The sequence below is a fragment of the Orcinus orca genome, chromosome 3 (assembly GCF_937001465.1).
Source record: "Orcinus orca chromosome 3, mOrcOrc1.1, whole genome shotgun sequence".
Lineage (NCBI taxonomy): Eukaryota > Metazoa > Chordata > Mammalia > Artiodactyla > Delphinidae > Orcinus > Orcinus orca.
The window spans coordinates 52477494-52496439 of NC_064561.1; the positions used below are offsets into that span (position 1 = coordinate 52477494).

The 18946-nt window shown below is 44.0% G+C and overlaps 2 protein-coding genes across 3 annotated transcripts in view; one reads left to right on the plus strand and one right to left on the minus strand.

Annotated features, from left to right (window-relative positions):
- Positions 1-18946, plus strand: part of MED7 (mediator complex subunit 7) — a 358603-nt gene that overhangs the window by 190008 nt on the left and 149649 nt on the right. The window lies entirely within an intron of this gene.
- CYFIP2 (cytoplasmic FMR1 interacting protein 2) overlaps positions 1-18946 on the minus strand; it is a 131639-nt gene that overhangs the window by 80445 nt on the left and 32248 nt on the right. For both annotated transcript variants that reach the window (XM_004280982.4, XM_049707786.1), the window contains exons 8-13: positions 18421-18549; positions 15778-15882; positions 13555-13646; positions 11624-11741; positions 9078-9197; positions 8421-8546 (exon numbers count right to left, since the gene is read on the minus strand). In XM_004280982.4, coding sequence (XP_004281030.1) covers positions 8421-8546; positions 9078-9197; positions 11624-11741; positions 13555-13646; positions 15778-15882; positions 18421-18549 — 690 coding nt within the window. The remainder of the gene's footprint in view (positions 1-8420; positions 8547-9077; positions 9198-11623; positions 11742-13554; positions 13647-15777; positions 15883-18420; positions 18550-18946) is intronic.

Sequence of the window (18946 nt, forward strand, 5' to 3'; positions counted from 1 at the left end):
TGCTGCGCGTGTGCCTCACCATCAGCTGATTTTCATTCTGGCACCGGCCCCCATCTTGCCGCTGACTGGTGACGACTGGCAGCTGGTCCATGGACCATGTTTTGAGCAGCACTCTGACTTTGAGAGGTCTCTCCACATCCCATGTACCCACAGACAATATCAAATAGAACTTCTTTCTATAGAATTTTTACAATCTTTGCTTTTGAAGTGATTTGGCCAGTTGCTGCTTGAGTCCATAAAATAGGATTCCTATAGAAGTCTTGTGGGGAAAGGCTTCTGCCCTTCTATCTACCTCCTCCCTAGCCCCTTAACTCACTTATCTGTCTGCAGAGGTGGGGAGACAGGTAACTAGGATGCGTGTAGCGTCACTCTGACCTTGGCGCTCACTTGGGATCTGTCTGCCTGTGGGGTGTGTCCTCTCCTCTGGGTGCCTGTCTTGTCCTTGCGGTAATCACCCCTCCCCATCCCGAGGATGGGAGGTGTATATTTATGCAGCTGTTTTGCCTGTTTCCCAGTGGGAAGTTTCATGGGATGGGAGGAATAGGAAGCCTGGTGTGGCCTTGAGTGAAGTCACATTCTCTGGTCCAGCTTTACCAAACCTGATCCTTTGACCCCCGTCAGCCTCAAGTGCTAACTTCCAGATTAGCTCAGAATTCAGAGGGGAGGGAGATCAGCTCGGTGTTTTGTGACCACCTAGACGAGTGGGATAGGGAGGGTGGGAGGGAGATGTAAGAGGGAGGAGATATGGGGATATAAGTATATGTATAGCTGATTCACTTTGTTATAAAGCAGAAACTAACACACCATCGTAAAGCAATTATACTCCAATAAAGATGTTAAAAAAAAAAAAAAAAAGGAATTCAGAGGGGAAAGCCTTGTCAAGTCAGCCTCCTGACAACTGCCACACTTGTCACACCCCTCATGACATGGTCGATTTCCTCCCTCTGCTCCAGACTGTAAGAACTGCAGGGGTGAGGCTTGGCACGCTGTGTAGGCTCCATCCCTGGGGCCCGGGGCCCTAGTGGGCCCTCAAGAGATTTTTCTTGAAAAGCAATGAGTAAATGAACGAATGAGCTTAGATGCTAAGCCTTTATGTTCCTCCAAACTGTAAATGAAGAAATAGAACATTCGAGGCAGGAGAAATAGTGAGAATAGTTCAGAAGGTAAGAATTTTCACTAGAACCAACAGTCTAATGGTTTTGCTGAAGAGAACCTTTATAGTGCAGAAATAATGAGAGAGAAGCTCTAAAGGAATGTTAATTCATAAAAGAATCTGGGATCCTGGCTGGCAATGAAACCAGGAAATAAGGGACAAAGGAAGGACAAAATAATGAAGATTTTTCAGAATAACTCAAAACACAGAAGAGTATGCAGATCTGTTAGACCTAAGGGAAAATCTTTGCAACTTTGGGCTAGGCAGAGATTTCTTAGCTAGAACACAAAAAATCACAAACCACAGAATAATAAATAAGTTGAACTTCCTCAAAATTAAAAACAGGTGCTCTGTAGAAGGCACCCCCCCCCCCAAAGAAATGAAAAGACAAAGTCACCGATTAGAAAAAATATTTGCAATGTATTTGTGAATAAGGACTTGTATCTAGAATACATAAAGATTCTCACAATTTAATAGTAAGAAGATGGAAAGGTAATTGTAAAAAATGGGCAAAAGATTTCAACAGACAACACTTCACAAAGGAAGATGTATGAATAGCCAATAAGCACATGAAAAGATGCTCAATATCATTAATCTTCAGGGAAATGCAAATTGAAACCTCAGTGAGATGTACTAAATATCCATTAGAATGGCTAAGATTAATAAGACTGACAGCACAAGCACTGTGAGGGTGTGTGCAACAGAACCCTCATATATAACTGGTGGGAATATAAAACGGTACACCCGCTTTGGAAAACTGTTTGGCAGTTTCTTAAAAAGTTAAACATACACCTCCAATATGACCATTCCACGAGAAATAAAAACCTATGTCTACACAAACACTTATACTCAAATATTTAAAGCAACTTTGCTTACATTGGCCAAAAGCTGGAAATGGCCCAATGTTTATCAACAATTGAATAGATACACAAATTGTAGAACAGCCACGCGATGGAAAAATACTCAGCAATGAAACGAAACAAACTATTGATACAAGAAACAATGTGGATGAATCTCAAAATTATTATGCTGAGTGAAAAAGCCACACGCACAAAATACATACTATATGATTCCACTTAAATAAAATTCTAGAAAATGAAAACAAATCTATGGTGACAAAAAATGTGATTGTTTAGGGCCAAGGATGGAGGGAAGGATGGATTGCAAATGGCATACGAAGTCTTAAAGGGAGATGAAAATGTTCTGCATCTTGTGTTTTTGGTTTCACAGGTATACATACAACGGTCAAAACTTTGTGAAATATACACTTTAAATGGATGCAGCTTACCAAATGTAAATTATACCTTAGTAAAGCTCATTGAAAAAAAACAATAATATTCTCGTGGAGATAGCACATTCACGACACAAGAGTTGGGTGCGATTAAAAAAACAAGAAACATTCAGAGAACAAGATGGAGCTTTTGGACATTTAAAATATTATAGGCAAAATAAAAAATACTAACAGAGTTGAAAACTGAAATTAAGGAAATATCCCATAAAGCAGAACAAAAATAAGTGATATGCAATAAGACAGAAAAGATAGGAAAATTAGACACTAACTCCTGGGCATCCAACATCTGACAGATAGAAAACCCAGAAAGACAGAACAGAGAAAACAGAGAGGAGGAAATTATCAAAATTAAAATTCAAGAAAATTTCCCAGACCTATGGAACTTGTATTTCCACACTGCAATGGCCTATTTAGTGTCCCAAACAATGAATGCAAAAGGCCCTTATCATGATGCCTTACAGTGAAACTTCAGAAAAACTGTGATAAAGAGATGAGACTATAAGATTCTACAGATGAAAACGAAAGAATAAAGTTAGACTCGCATTTCCTAATTTCAAAACTTACTACAAAGTTACAGTAATCAAAATGGTATGGTATTGGCATATAGAAAGACATATAGATCAATGAAAGAGATCTGAAAGCCCAGAGATAAACCCTTACATTTAGAGTCAATTGATTTTTGACAAGAGTACCAAGACAATTCAATGGAGAAAGAATACGCTTTCCAACAACTGGTGCTGGGACAACTGGACATCTGCATGCAAAAGAATGAAGTTGGACCCCTACTCACACCATATACAAAAATTAACTCAAAATGACCAAAGGCCTAAATGTAAGAATTGAAACTATAAAAATCTCAGAAGAGAACATAGGAGTAAATCTTTGAGAACTTGGATTAGGCAATGGTTTCTTAGATACGACACCAAAAGCACAAGTGACAAAAGGAAAAATAAAAGGAACTTCATCAAAATTGAAAACTTTTATAAAGATGTTAAAAAAATAAATAAATAAAAACGTTAAAAAAAAAAAATTGAAAACTTTTGTGCTTCAGAGGATACCATATAGAAAGTAAAAAGACAATCCATGGAATGGAGGAAAATTTTTTCAAATTATATGTCTGATAAGGGACTTGTATCCAGAATATATAAAAACTCTTTCTTTTGGTGTTTGAATATTGATATATTTTTAAATATACCAGTTCTGGGAAACAAGATGCATAATAAAATTTTTTCCTCTTTTTCATTTTGGCTCATAAATTTGGCTGCACTTTAGAAAACAGTCCCTATTTTCCTGGTAACCATGGCAAATTAATTAGCTTTTTCTGATACAGAATATATAAAAACTCTTATACTTCAAAAATAAAAAGACAAATAACCTAAAATAAAATGGGCAAAGAATCTGAACAGACATTTCTCCAAAGAAGCTATGCAGATGGCCAATAAGCACATGAAAAGGTGCTCAATATCATTAGTTATTAGGGATATGCAAGTCAAAACCACCATGAGAAACTACTTCACAACTAGGATGGCTAAAATAAAAAAGACCATAAGTGATGACAAGGATATGAAGAAATTGCAACTCTCGCACACTGCTGGTGAAAATGTAAAATGGTGCAGCTGCTTTGGAAAACAGTTTTTACAGTTCCTCAAATTTTTAAACGTAGAGTTACCACGTGACCCAGTAATTCTGCTTCTAGGTATACACACAAGAGAATGAAACATATTTCCACACAAATACTTGTACACGAATGTACATATCAGCATATTCATGATAGCCAAAAAGTTGAAACAACCCGAATTTGTGAATATATAAACAAATATGATATATTCACGCAATGGAATATTATTCAATCATAAAGGAATGAAGCACTGATATATACTAGAACATGGATGAACCCTGAAAACATCATGCTAAGTGAAAGAAGCCAGTCACAAAGGACCACATATTATATGGCTCCATTTAAATATAATCTCCAGAAGAGGCAAAACTATGCAGACAGAAAGTAGATTAGTGGTTGCCAGAGGCTGGTGGGGAAAGGGATGAATGGCAAATGACCACTAATGGGTATGGGTTGTTTTGGGGGGATAACAAAAATGTTATAAAATTAGGCAGTGGTAATGGTTTCACAGCTCTGACTATACTAAAAATAAGTGTACACTTTAAAGGGTGAATTTTTTTATATATAAATTATATCGCAATAAAGCGATTGTTAAAAAATTATACAGAGGAAAAAATAACAAGGAAACAGGGATTAGACTAGAATCCAACTTTTCAGCAGCAACACTAAAAGCTAGAAAACAATGGAATAATACCTTCAAAATTCTGGGAAAAAATTATTTACAATTTAAAATTCTCTAGCCACTCACTATAAGTGAATTTAGAAGTAAAACATTTTCAGATATTCAAGATCTCAGAAATATTTTCCTCCATAATCCCTTTCTTAGAAAGCTTTGGAGGATATACTCCACCAATATAAAGAGTCAGCCCTGGGGTCCAATACAGGAGAGGGACAAAGGGAATCCCAGGGTAATGATGATGAGATATCTCAGATCAGTAACTGAACAACAGATCTAGAGACAAATCAGTTCAGGTTGGAGAGAAGGAAAAGGGGCTTCAGCGGGAATGGCTCCAAAAAAAAAAGAGTAATAAAATTCATAAAATAATGATTGTGATTAGCTCTTTCGTAGGAAGTTTTACATTGGTATGTTTGAGGGCTCCTTTTTTATTGGATCATAGAAAACTTATCAAACAAAAAGGCAAAAGCTGTGCCGGAAAAGAGATGTATTCATATTAGACCACATGACTCAGCAATGAACAGTTACTCAGTTATAGTAATACAGAGCAACCGTTAATTTAACAAAAAAGTGTTAAATTGCCACTTTGGGAAGATGGGAGAAAGGAATTGGGTGTATTGGGGGTGGAAATGGGAGGTAGAGATGAAAGAACTAAACTGTTTTCTCCCAAAGTACGAAATCAATAGAAAATGCCATGAATTGAAAAACCAGGGAACAGCCCCATCAGGCTGTTAGTGGAAGTACAGAGATAAATACCAGAAGAAATAGCTTGACAAGGTGAAAAGATGTTTCCTATTTTGGGACTCAGGAAGGAGTGAGGTGGTGCAGGTTAGTGTAATATTTTTGCCTTGTTTTAGTGTTATTTAATGCCATGTAAAATTACTTTTCTTTCTTTAAAATTTAATTTAATTAATTATTTTTATACAGCAGGTTCTTATTACTTATCTATTTTATACATATTAGTGTATATATGTCAATCCCAATCTCCCAATTCATCCCACCACCACCACCGCCCCCCCCAGAATTACTTTTCTTAAATTTATTTTTACATGGTTTACTAACAAAATAAAAATTATAAAACCTCTCAATGTAAAGTAAGGACTAGAAGGAAATACAGAAAATGCCACTGGTGGTTGTAGTTGGATGATTTTCTGAGACTGTGGGAAGGTGAGTGTAGGAGTGGGGTTGAGAGGAGCATTTCCTAAACTACCTATGGTGCCTATGCATTGCTTTTATTAAAGAAAGAAAGGTATAAACAGTTTTACAAAGTTGTATGTCCTCTTTGACTGAAAGTCTCATTTTATATAAATAGGCTTGAGGAGGACTTTCTCGCCCAGTGATGACTGGGCAACTGTCTTCCAGGCTGACTATTTGCAATGGAAGTGCCAGGAGGTCAGGACCACTCAGCTCAATGCCAAGTGTTGATTACAATCTGTCCGGGGAGAGAGGAGAGACCCACACGACCATCAGCGGGTGAACACATCAACCAAATGGGGTGAGTCCACGCAACAGACTATCACTCAGTCATAAAAGGGAATGCAGGCTTCCCTGGTGGCGCAGTGGTTGACAGTCCGCCTGCCAATGCAGGGGACGCGGGTTCGTGCCCCGGTCCAGGAAGATCCCACATGCCGCAGAGCGGCTGGGCCCGTGAGCCATGGCCACTAAGCCTGGGTGTCCAGAGCCTGTGCTCCGCAACGGGAAAGGCCACAGCAGTGAGAGGCCCGCGTACCGCAAAAAAAAAAAAAAAAAAAAGAGGGAATGCAGTACTGATTTGTGCTACAATGGAGGGACCTTGAAAACATGAAGTAAAAGAAGCCAGACACAAAAACCACATATGATACGATTCTACTTATAGGAAACAGCCAAAATAGGGAACTCCATAGAGACAGAAGGAGACTGCTTAGGGCTGCAGGGATAGGGAATAGGGGGTGATTGTACTGGGTTCTTCTTGAGGTGATGAAAATGTTCTAAATTTGACTGCGGCTGCCCGGCACTGGCAATATATTAAAAATTAATGAATTTACATTTTAAACTCGTGGTACTCCTCATCTGACTTCTGGCTGTGCAGCCTGGAGCCCGTCACCACCTGGGGAACATCAGCTGTCACCCTCACTGTCGACGCACCTGGCACTTTTCTACCTTATTTCACTGATTCCCCCAAGAACACTGCAAGGGAGTGCTATTATTATACCCCTTGACAGATAAACTGAGGCTCAGACAAGTGCCTTGCTAAAGGCCACATGCCTTGTAGATGATTGAGGGTTCAAATTCAGGTGGTGTGACGCCCGGGGCCCACTCACAACGACCCTGGTTGACTGCAGCACAGCACCTTTCAGACTTTTGGGTCTGTGATTTACAGTAGGAATTGTATACTGTCTACTAACTCAGGAACACGTACCTGCCTGAAATGACCCCACTGAGCCTCAGTTCTTTAAAGTACAGCCTGGAGAGCAGCTAAAGAGCAACTCTAACCCCTAATGTGTATGACGCTTTATAGCCTTCACTGCTCATCTACATCATTATCTCTGGTAATTACTCTTTGATTTTCAACAATAATGCTGGGATGGAAGTGGGTAAAGATAATCAGCTCCATCTTATAGATAAAGAGGCTGAGGCTCAGAGAGATGAAGGGTCCGGGGGCAGCATCCAAGTCTCTGACTTCTAGGCTTCAGAGAGTCATGAAAGAGGAAGCTGTCACTCATAACCCAGCAAGAATGAGCTCCGTCACCCTCACAGACATATCTTTTTGTAATCAGACAAACAAAAAAACCAGATCAGAAGGTTATAAAGCAGGAAGTAGAATCCTCCCTTTAGAAATTACTACTGTTAATGGTTTGGTATATATAAACATATACACTTATGTCCTTCCATTTTGAGCAAATGTGCAAAAGTATATTAATTTTGGTAGAAATGGCATCATTTTACATGCTGCCCTTTAACCTGTTTCTTTTTTAACTTAACAATACACGGTGTATATCTTTTCATGTCAGTACATCCATTTTAGTGGCTGCATAGTATTCAGTGATATAGCTGTACCTTTATTTATTTTACCTGGTCCATACTGAAGGACATTTCAGTTGTTTCACATATTTTGGCCTTATAAACAATACGGCAATAAATGTCTGTTATATACGTCTCGGCACAGTTGGCTTATTTCCCTGAGATATATATGTGCCAAACGGTATGCCCGTTAAAAATCCAAATACAGATGATCAGCTTGCCCTCACAGAAAGCCTGTAAAATGTGGACTGGCCACTCAAAGTATCTGAGAAGGTCTACATCCCACTTCAACCAGCAACAGACATCACCAATCTACTAGATCTTTACTATCCTGACTGGTCAGCATTCTTTCTCATCTTAGTTTCGATCTGAAGTTCTCCAACCACTCCTCAGTCTGGGCATTTGTTATATCTCTTTTGGCCACGTGTTTTGTCCCTGCTGTTTGGTCTAATGGAGTGCCTCTTTCTTTGGGATTCTAAGAACAGAATGCATTTCTCACCGCTTCTGAAAGAACAACTTGGGGCAAAGATGAATTCGGGTGGGTGGAGGGGGCAGGGAAGTGCATGCACAGGAGGCCCATGGCTGCCGCCCGGCCCAGCACCCCTCCAGGAAGCCCTACGGCTGCAGACACGGAGCAACCTCGGGGGTGGGGGGCGAGGAGACGCAGGGAGTCAGCACCCACCTCGACGAAGGCAAACTTCTCCTCACTGGTGTAGTTGTAGCGGGTGGCTCGCTCATACTCCTCGGCCGTGCCCGGGCAGTCCTTGTTGCAGAACTTGTCCGTGGGGTGAACGAGCTTCCAGGAGTACTGGGGTGAGAGGAGAGACCCACGCGTCCATCAGCAGGTGAATGAATCAACCAAATTGGGTGAGTCCACACAACGGACTATCACTCAGTCATAAAAGGCAATGCAGTACTGATCTGTGCTACAATGGAGGGACCTTGAACATGTGAAGTAAAAGAAGCCAGACACAAAAACCACACATGATACGATTCTACTTATAGGAAACAGCCAAAATAGGGAACTCCACAGAGACAGAAGGAGACTGCTTAGGGCTGCAGGGATAGGGAATACGGGTGATTGTACCGGGTTCTTCTTGAGGTGATGAAAATGTTCTAAATTTGACTGCGGCTGCCCGGCACTGGCAATATACTAAAAATTAACAAATTTACATTTTAAATGGGTGAATGGTGTGGTGTGGTGTGTGAATTATATCTTGATAAAGCTGTTTAAAAAACAGAGTGCCAGAGAGAGGCAGGGGCAGACAGATTCCAAGTGAACAGAGTTCAGGATGGAGGGGGCCGGGAAGGGGCAGACCCTCTGCCCTGCGACACCTACCACCTCCATGACATGGGCGCTCCACTTGGACAAGAGCTGCAGGCCCCGCAGGGCCAGGTCAAAGAGTTCGCGGTACTCCTCGTCCGACTTCTGGCTGTCCAGCCCGGAGCCCGTCACCACCTGGGGAACATCAGCTGTCACCCTCACTGTCGACGCACCTGGCACTTTTCTACCTTATTTCACTGATTCCCCCAAGAACACTGCAAGGGAGGTGCTATTATTATACCCCTTGACAGATAAACTGAGGCTCAGACAAATGCCTTGCTAAAGGCCACATGCCTTGTAATAGATTGAGGGTTCAAATTCAGGTGGTGTGACGCCCGGGGCCCACTCACAACGACCCTGGTTGACTGCAGCACAGCACCTTTCAGACTTTGGGGTCTGCGATATACAGTAGGAAGTGCATACTGTATACTAACTCAGGAACACGTACCTACTTAGAGGTATTCAATATAGGCATGAACAGTTTTCACGAAACAACTTTATGCTCAATACTTGAGATTTCCTCTGATTTTTTATTCCATTTCATAACAAAATGCTAATTAGAAAGCAACTAAATTGATTTCACAACTCAATTAGAAATGACTCACGGACTGAAAAGCACTGGTGAAGATAAACATCTATTTGAACATGTAATATTCCACCGTGAAATACTGTATGTATGTATACTGTGCGTATGCATAGATATATGTGTATATATGTGTATGTGTATGTGTATGTGTATAGATATACATATAGAGCCAGTCCTCATTATTTGTGGATTCTATATCTGTGAATTTCCCTATTCACTAAAATTTATCTGTAACCTCAAGATCAATCCTTGCAGTGCTTCCATGGTCAGATTCAGACGTGTGCAGAGTGGGAAAAAATTTGAGTCATGTTCCCAGCTGAGGCTGAACAAGGCAACTCTCTGCTCTCTTGTTTCGGCTCCTACTGTACACAAGTGTCCCGTTCCTGGTCTATTTAGTGCCCCATTTTCCTCATTCTTATACTTTTTAATGGTGATTTCATTATTTTAAATGGCCCCCAAGCACAGGGCTGATGCTCTGTCTATGCCCCTATGAGAAAGGAGGCTGTGATGGGCATTATGGAGAAAATATGTATTTTAGATAAGCTTTGCTCAGGCATGAATTATAGTGTTGTTGGCTGTGATTTAATGCCAACAAATCAACAATATATATTACATAAGGCGTCTTTAAGCAGAAGCGCATGTAAAATAAGGTTATATACTAAAAACCAGCTGATGGAAACACTGTGATCGGAAGCTCACAGGAACCTACCCCTGTATTTTCTCAAAGAGTGATGGTTCAGTACTTGCTGATTTAGTGTTGACGGCCACTTTATAGAATATAACTGCTGTGAATACTGAGAGTGGTCTGTACATACACATGTATAAGCTGTATAATGCTAAAAATAGCTTTGAGCCAGACTCATTCTTAGATCATACCAAAACTGAACAAGGAATGAAGGGGTCCCCAGCACTTAAATTATTCCCATAGCTTATGTTTAGTTCATTGTCACATACAGTTAAGAAAGTCAAAGGTTTGGGCTTGACCCTGGTCCATGTCCACCAGAAGCCCTCTTGAGAATGTGGGCCACTCATCTAATGACCACACCACCTGCATTTATCTGGCTGTTCTCATTTCAAATATGATGCCCTTGGATCAAAGACATTTCCCTAGTTTGGGTTTTGGAAAGCGTAACTATGGCCATCGGCCACATGGTGGAGCCAGTGGGCACATGCGTGGTAGTGCAGAGTCTTCCAGGAGCTCCAGGTAATAAGGGAATTCAAATCTGGAGACCTATATTTATTAAACCAACATATATATTCATTAGAAGGGTTTATACAGAAAGAGATCCAGAAGGATATATACATCCAAATGTTAATCATAGTTGGTTCTGGGTGGAAGGATTTTACATGACTGATTTTCCCTCCTGCCTATCTGTATTTTTCCTGAGGTTTGTGCACCGAGCATGCTTCCCTACAAAAAAAAAAAGGAAGAAAAGAAAAATCCAGTGCCAGTGAAAATGTAATTAGTGGGATCATCACAGGAGATTTTTATGACCTTATTTTGCTGCTAACTGTATTTTCTGGCCTATTACAATGATTATTTATAATTGTAGTTTAAAAATATTTAGATGGTGTTATCACCATGATTGTTCAGAACTTTGTTTCTCTTGCCATCCAGGGTGGAGATGGTTTAGATCATGCACAGACTAACGATTACTGGGCTGTTACTAGTTGCTAGGCACAATGCATTTTCCATGCATCATATTGTTTAATCCTCTCAATGAACCTTTCCAGATACTATTCGCTCCATTTTGCAGATGAGGAAACTGAGGCTCAGGGACGTTGAATAACTTGTGAAGGTCAGCAGCAGAACCAGAATCACATCCAGTTCCATCTGGCTCTAAAATCCATGCCACCAGTGTGTATTCCCTTACTCCTTCACTCTCCATGATCTCACCTCTCTTCTGGCCGGTCCTCACCCCTCCCCACCCTGGGCCCACACAGGCCTCCATCCCAGCAGCCAGAGCGAACTCACCTCACTGTTGCTGTAGCGAGCGAGTTCGGAGATAAAGCGGATGTGGTCATCCCGGATCTGAACCATCTGCTCGCAGATATTGTACTGGGGGCTGATGCTGCTCTGGGTGCACGTCCACCTGGGCAGAAAATCAGGGGGGTCAGAGTGGGTCCTGGCCTTAGGCACCTGGGTGGGGCAGGCTCCTTCCATTCACTAGCTGCTCCTGGTGCTTGGCCAACGTGGCCGGCTCCCCTGGGTGGACCAAGAGGTGTCCCAGCTACCAGCAAGAGTGCCTGCTAAATCCCGCTGTGGGGACTGTAGGCTGAACGGAACAGCCTTTTCTCCTCCTGCTTGGGGCTGGCCTCCTCTAAGACCCAATCGCAGGCTTTTCCAGATAACGGGTGTCCACAGTACTTACCAGTCACGTGAGCGGGGAGGGACTTGCAGCCTCTCTAGGGCTGCAAAGGACTGGAATCCAAGCAAAGAAAAAGCAAGGTGGGCAACCTCCCAAACCTATCTACTGATGCCGGCAGCACTACGTCCTGTGGTTGAAGCTGTCGTTGGAGGGGGCCTATGCGCGGGACTGGGGAAAACTAAAGGGATTGTGCCTCTTTTTCCAACAGCGAGCTGGCAACACGGAAGCTCTCTATGGAGAGGAAAACCACAGCCATTCCGAAAGTCTCTCTCATCCTCTCCCCCTTCCTCTCTTCTTTCTCCTCAACTCTCCTCAACTTTTTTGAAAGAGCTCTTTGGGAGAACATCCTAAATTGGGGAGGAAATGAATGAATAAGAATCTTCACTCTCCTTCCCCAAGAGAAAAAAAGACAACCCCGTTCACTGTCCTCTGCCATCCGGTGCCGGGTGACCCAGTGGACAGATTAGCATGGACACCAAACAAAGCAGATATGCGTTGTAGAGAGAATTTACTATTTCAAAAGGAGCTCTGAAAGGGCGCTCCAGAGAATACTCAGAATGGTGACAGACTTCCTCATGCCTATACTTTGGCATGACTTTCCTTTTGAGGTCCTTGTGTAGGGATGGGGACACCATCACTTGAACCTCTGACCACCATCCTGGTCACATCACCACTCCCAACCAACCTCAGGTGGCCGAGAATTCACGCAGGGAAAAGTGAAGAAATGAGTTCAGCATTCGGGACTCCATGCTTTTCCTGAAAGACCTCCTCATACACCAGCAGCCACCGGGTTATGAAAAGACTTAAACCGGCTTTCCCTGGCAAGACTCACCTGCTGTGGCTCAAAGCTGGTGGAGTTCAAGGACACTCCATTTACATACTTTTAAGGCCCTAATACCCTCACCCCTGACTAAAGGATGGTCGGCCCCACTCTGTATGGAAATGCAGGCAGAAACCTCCTTAACAAGGCCAGAGATCAAAGGGGTGGCCAAGATTGCAGCCGAATGTCCCCCAACTTCCATGAGGCACTGACACCCCAGATCTTAGCTCAGATCACCTAGAGTGGTGGTTTATAAAACAACATAAGGAGAGGTCGTCAACCCGCTTCACAGTTGGAACCGTTGGAACAATACCCTCCCCGGCATACTTACAGCATGGACACAAAACCTGAAGAGAGAACCAGTGTGATGAAGAACAAGGCCATCTCGCTCTGCCTGACCACTGAGGGCCGGTCACTCCTCCCCCTTCGCAGGGGTAGGAGGACTCCTGCCGTTCCCCTGCAGGCGGTGTGGGCCACCACGGGAACAGAGAAGGGGCAGGGCTGTGCTCTGAGCACTTTTGAACCCTGGCAGCAAAGGGCAGGTGCAAAAGGGCTCAGAGCACCATCCACTGCTCCCCTCTGCCAGGCGCCAGTGATTGGACAGAATCCACCTGCCCAGGGCTCTGGGGAGGGGGGAGGGGCTGAAGTGGCCCCTCGGCCCCCTGCCCGGGCTGGGCATCCTCGGGGGAGCCGAGAGACATTACGGCAGGCACTCACTTGGACTTGTTCTCTTCATAGTGAGCACTGGTCTTAATGTATCTGGCCAGCTCTATCTGCATGTCGCCGAAAAGGGGCACCACCTGCAGCTGCTGCAAAGGAAGCAAATACAGTGCGTGAGACACGGAGGGAGGGGCCAGGTGGCTGCCTTCCGCCGGGGGAGACAGGCCTCCGTGTGTGCCTCTGGGATGACCCCCAGTTTCTGCTTCCAAAGATGCTACTATGTGACCCTGGAACCACAAAGAGCCCCAGCCAGAGTAGAGGTCCTCCCGTGCCTCCAACCATCCCTATGTTCCAGCAACTGAGCCCAGAGAGGCAAAGTGACTTGTCTAAGGTTACCCAGCAGGCAGAACAGATGAAGAATGAGGACCAGATGGTCTGCCTCCCAGGGCAGGGTCTTTTCTGCTCTAATTTTCCTTGGATTCGAGGATCCTCGCTGCTTTGAGCTCTGCGAGTGGGTGCCCAGATGCCACTGGCTGGGCATGACCTTCTTGAGAAACTCCACAACAGGAAGTGATTGAAACCTCTAACACCTAACACCAAAGGGCAGACGATTCCCATCCAAAGACCGGGAGTAATGGCGAGGAGGCTGGTATTTTCTGTCTGCTTCTTAGGCACTAGGCACTGTGCCAAGCCCTTCAAAACCAGAGGGTTTCAAGGGCAGTGAAACTATTCTGTATGATACCATAATGGTGGATATAGATCATTATATATTTGTCAAAACTTACAGAATGCACAATGCCAAGAGTTACCCCTACTGCAAACCACGGACTTTGGGTGATAATGATGTGCCAACAATGTAGGTTCATGGATTATAACAAACGTACCCCTCTGCTGGGGAGTTTGGACAATGGGGGAGGCTGTGTATGAGTGGAGGCAGGGGGTATACGGGAAATCCCTGTTCATTCTGCTCAATTTTGCTGTGAACCTAAAACTGCTCTAAAAAATAGTCTATTAAGCAAATCAGAAAATAGTATTTCAATCCACAGAATAACTGGGTGAGGTCAGTACTAGTATCATTCCCATTTAACAGATGGACAAACTGAAGCCTTGACAGCTGAAGTGACTGTTTTCAATCACTCCTAGAAGCTAAGGAGCTGGGATTATAACCCAGGGCTTTGACTGGCCTATGTGATCCCACTGAATCCTCAAGGGAACCCCATAAAGTAGACACCCTTAGCATTGCTGTTTTTCGAGCCAGGGAACTCAGTTTCAGAGAAGTTCTGTGACTTTCCCAAAGTCACCCAGCTATGAAATGGCAGAGCGAGCCTAAAACCCAGGTCTTTGTGAGGCGAGATTGTGGTCTTCCACTCCACCCCCATCTCATTCGTGCGGATTTAAGGCAGAGGCAGATTTGGCCAGTTCTCCCAAGATGAGCTCTGTTTTCACTACGGGCAGTTCCAGAGAAAAGTCAAAGTTTCAGCTTCAAAAAGAAGCCAAGCCCAGCCACAGGATGCCTTCTGGTGACTTATTTCCCTCTTAACCTCCAAGAGTCGGTGGGACGTAGGCTTGGCCACACCTTTGAGGGCTTCCACTTTTAATTGAAGCCTGGTTTTCCCGTGTCTGACCTCAGAGGCTCCACTCCAGGCCTGAAATGCCTGATGCTAGAATACACCGACATCATGGAATTCACTTCCAAAGGAGAAAACCCCTTTGCGAAAACCTCAAAGGCAAACCACAAGGTTTTATTGTTAAAGACTTGGGGCAGAAGATCAAATCTCTGAGGCACTGGGATGGACTGACTGTGGGCTGGACGCTGATGAGGCATTCTGCCCAGAGGCACGGAGAGTGAGGGGCCTCTGGTGGGCCAGGAGAGGCTGTGCGTTTGCGAATGTGAATCAATGTAAAATCCAGTCTTTATTCCTCCTGCTTCTGTGGGCTCTGATATATACTGAAAATTAAAGCGGGCTCTGTCTTCTGGGACGCACCTCTTTCTTTAGATGGCAAGGGATTTCAGAAAAGGGAAAAAGCAGTATGCGGAAAGAATCACAAGGCCTCCCGGCCGAATCCCAGCTGAATCCTGAGACTCAGGCACATGCCTTCTATAGTGTAGCTTCCTCTACCCAGGGCAGCTGGAGGCCCTAACATTCTATTCTCCTCCTCTTGGGGTCTTTAAAGCTACAGTTCAGTCAACAAGCCCCACTACTTGCTGGTTCATTTCATTCCTTTCCCCAGAGAGACCACCCCTTGGCCCCCTGCCCAACCCCAGCCCCAGGTGCTGACCTTAAAGAACTTATCGATTTTGCTGAGGTTGATCCTCTTCTTGGCATCCAGTTTGTAAATGTTACTGACATTTCCATCCATCAGGTAGAGACCAAAACCCATGACCTAGAGTGAGAAGAGGCAGAGCCAGAAGCCAGTCACATCCACTGGAAAAGTTTCAAAAAACCAAAAAAAGCAGATCTGTGTCTGTGTTCACATCCCCTGTAGTGACACACTGTGTGACAAAAACCCATGTGTCTTCAAAAAAAAAAAAAGGTGGCGGGGGAAGAGACCCATAGGTCTACTTTCAACCAGAAATTTGATTTCTGTGAAGAAATGCAGAGGACTCTTTCATATATTACCATGGCGGCCACTTCTTGAGTCCTCCCCCATGGGCCAGAGTCTGTGCTTTGGGATTTAGCAGGCGTCATCCTTCATTCTCACAACAATCTTATGAGTCAAGCTCTACACAATAACCTTATTCTACGGACGAGGAATTGGAGACACAGAGAGGTTAGACAGCTTGCCAAGGTCACACAGCTAGTAAGCTGCAGAGACAGGATCTGAACCGGGATCTGACAACAACATGTGGGCACTTAGATCCTTCTTGAGAGAAAGGACTGAGTGGTGCTGTCGTTGCATCCCTGGGCCCCAGCACATCGCAGGCACTTGACGAATACTCACTAGATGGTAAATGGATGTGAAACTATTCACCCCTTTCTCCAAGGAAACTACAACAAAGATTCCCAAGGAATCTCATTGGTGACTTCATTAACAAAAAGACCACATTTTTGCCTGACAATGCTCTATAAGCAGGTCGACAGGCTGATTCTTGATATTCCAGTCCATATAATACTTTCCTGAATGCTGGCTTCTTTTGCTCTTTTTGTCAAATGTACAGCAAGCCTGAGGAGGCCTGAATAGCTAGGTTGAAAGCAGCTTCCCTCAGCACACAGTTGCTATGTGACTGGGGATAAGTCACGTCTGACACCTACGGGAGTGGACTAGAGGATGGGCGTTTGCATTTTGCAGTTCCGCAGGGTGTGCACCAGACTTTTCCATTTAAGGCAGAAGGCGCTCCCTGGTGGCATCTGAGTTCACTAACAAACTGCAGAGACGAGCAGTGCAGGAGTCCAGGTTGAGGAGGCAGAGAACTGAGAGGGAAGAAGGTTGGGAAGCTGAGGCGTGGGAGGATTAAAAGCAGGCAAGAGAAAAGAAGGGCCTGAGAATCTGATGGCAGCATCTAAGGATGCTTGGTGGACTGGGGTTTAGCAACCTACTTAGTGGAAGCAGCAATTCTGGGCAGAGCTATGGTAATTGCCCAGGCATAGCACTGGGGGTGAGAGAGACTGCTGAGCTCTGGGTGACTTCTCTGGATTTCTGACTGTGCAGAGCAAGCCAGAGTGAACAAGACACAAAGCCACACTGTCCTGCAAGCTTCTTCGAGATGTTATGGAAATGTTAAGAAGGGAACACCAACAGGGCTGGGATTCTTGAAATAGCAGGAGGCGACAGGCAGAGGAAAAAAAAGTCAAACCAGCATTGGAATTTTGAAAGGGGAGGTTCTGGGGAAAAACGAATCAAAAGGGGTGATGCATATGAATATGGAGAAGATTATTCATTTCCGGGCTATTGTTGTCAGAGGGAAATTAGAAATAATCTAAGCAGCTAACGATAGAATAATGGCTAAAGAAATTAAAGCTCATCCATATAACATTATTTAAGGGCTGCATAATCTTCCAAATGCATTTAATGAAGTGGGATAAAAATTACACGTGCACAAAATTTATGTAAATTGCATATGTAAATTACATACATATGAAAATATATCAGCACAGAAAAAACGAAAAAGATATACATCAAAATGCTAAAAGTGTTATCTCTGGATGGAAAGATTGTAAGAGATTTAATTTTTTAATGCTTTTCTGTATAGTCCAGATTTTCTACAATAATAAAAATTACTTGGCAATTAAAAAATGAAACTTGTAAACTGATGAAACAAATGTGACCCATTTGGCAAAATACAGCAAAAGTTTGAAGATTCTGCCTTCCCCTTGAGTTGGCAGTTTTCTCCTCCAGGATGTCTGGCTTAACAAGAGTATGGACACGAAGGTGTTCTACAGAGTTTCAATGCAGTTTAGCAAACAAATATCCAACCACAGGGGATCTGTTAAATAACAATGTCCCCATACAATGGAATACTTGGCAGCCATTAAAAAATCACATTGTACTGGCTTCCCTGGTGGCACAGTGGTTGAGAGTCCGCCTGCCGATGCAGGGGACACAGGTTCGTGCCCAGGTCCGGGAAGATCCCACATGCCGCGGAGCGGCTGGGCCCATGAGCCATGGCCGCTGAGTCTGCACGTCCGGAGCCTGTGCTCCGCAACGGGAGAGGCCACAGCAGTGAGAGGCCCGCGTACCGAAAGAAAAAAAAAAAGAAAAGAAAAGAAAAAAAATCACATTGTAGAAAGAGCCTTAATGATGTCTGGAAAGGTGTATATGACATATTCAAGGCAAATAACAGGTTACAAAACACTATATGCAGTAAGATCTGTATCAGTGCTTAAGTAAGAAGAAAGAAATATTAAAAACAAATGATTTTAAATAAGAAGGAGGTGACAGGGCAAGCCCAGGCCCTGGGGTGTGTGACCAAGGGAGCTGTACCTTGAGGAGCATGTGCTTCTCACTGGGGGTCAGATACATCTTGTTCTCGTAGTAATCCACACAGATGTTGACAATGTCGGCCAGCAGCTCCTCATAGCCTGGGATCACTTCCAGTTGCTGGTGGAGACACTAAACAGCAGTGCCCCCCCCCACCCGGTTAGCCACTGTCCTGCATCCTCACACACACACCACCCAGGATGGGCCACCACTGGGCCCTGGGACAGTGCCCGGCCTCACTGACTGCCCCAGGTGGAGGGGAGCCTGCAGCCTCTCCTCAACGTGCCCACAGTGGTTGGTCAGAGTTCCTGCACATCCCCCATGGCAGGGACCTGCTCCCCTTGGGGCCTTCCATTGTATTTCCCGGCAGTTCTGATGGTTAGAAAGTGCTTTATTGGGCTGAGCTGAAAGCAGTTCAGCTAGGCCCGTGGTAATCTCAGCTTAGTTTTGACAGTGTGGACTGAGCCCAAGACGTCTTCTCAGATGATGGTGGGAAGACCAAGCCCAGTGGAGGAGAGCTGGGCCAGCA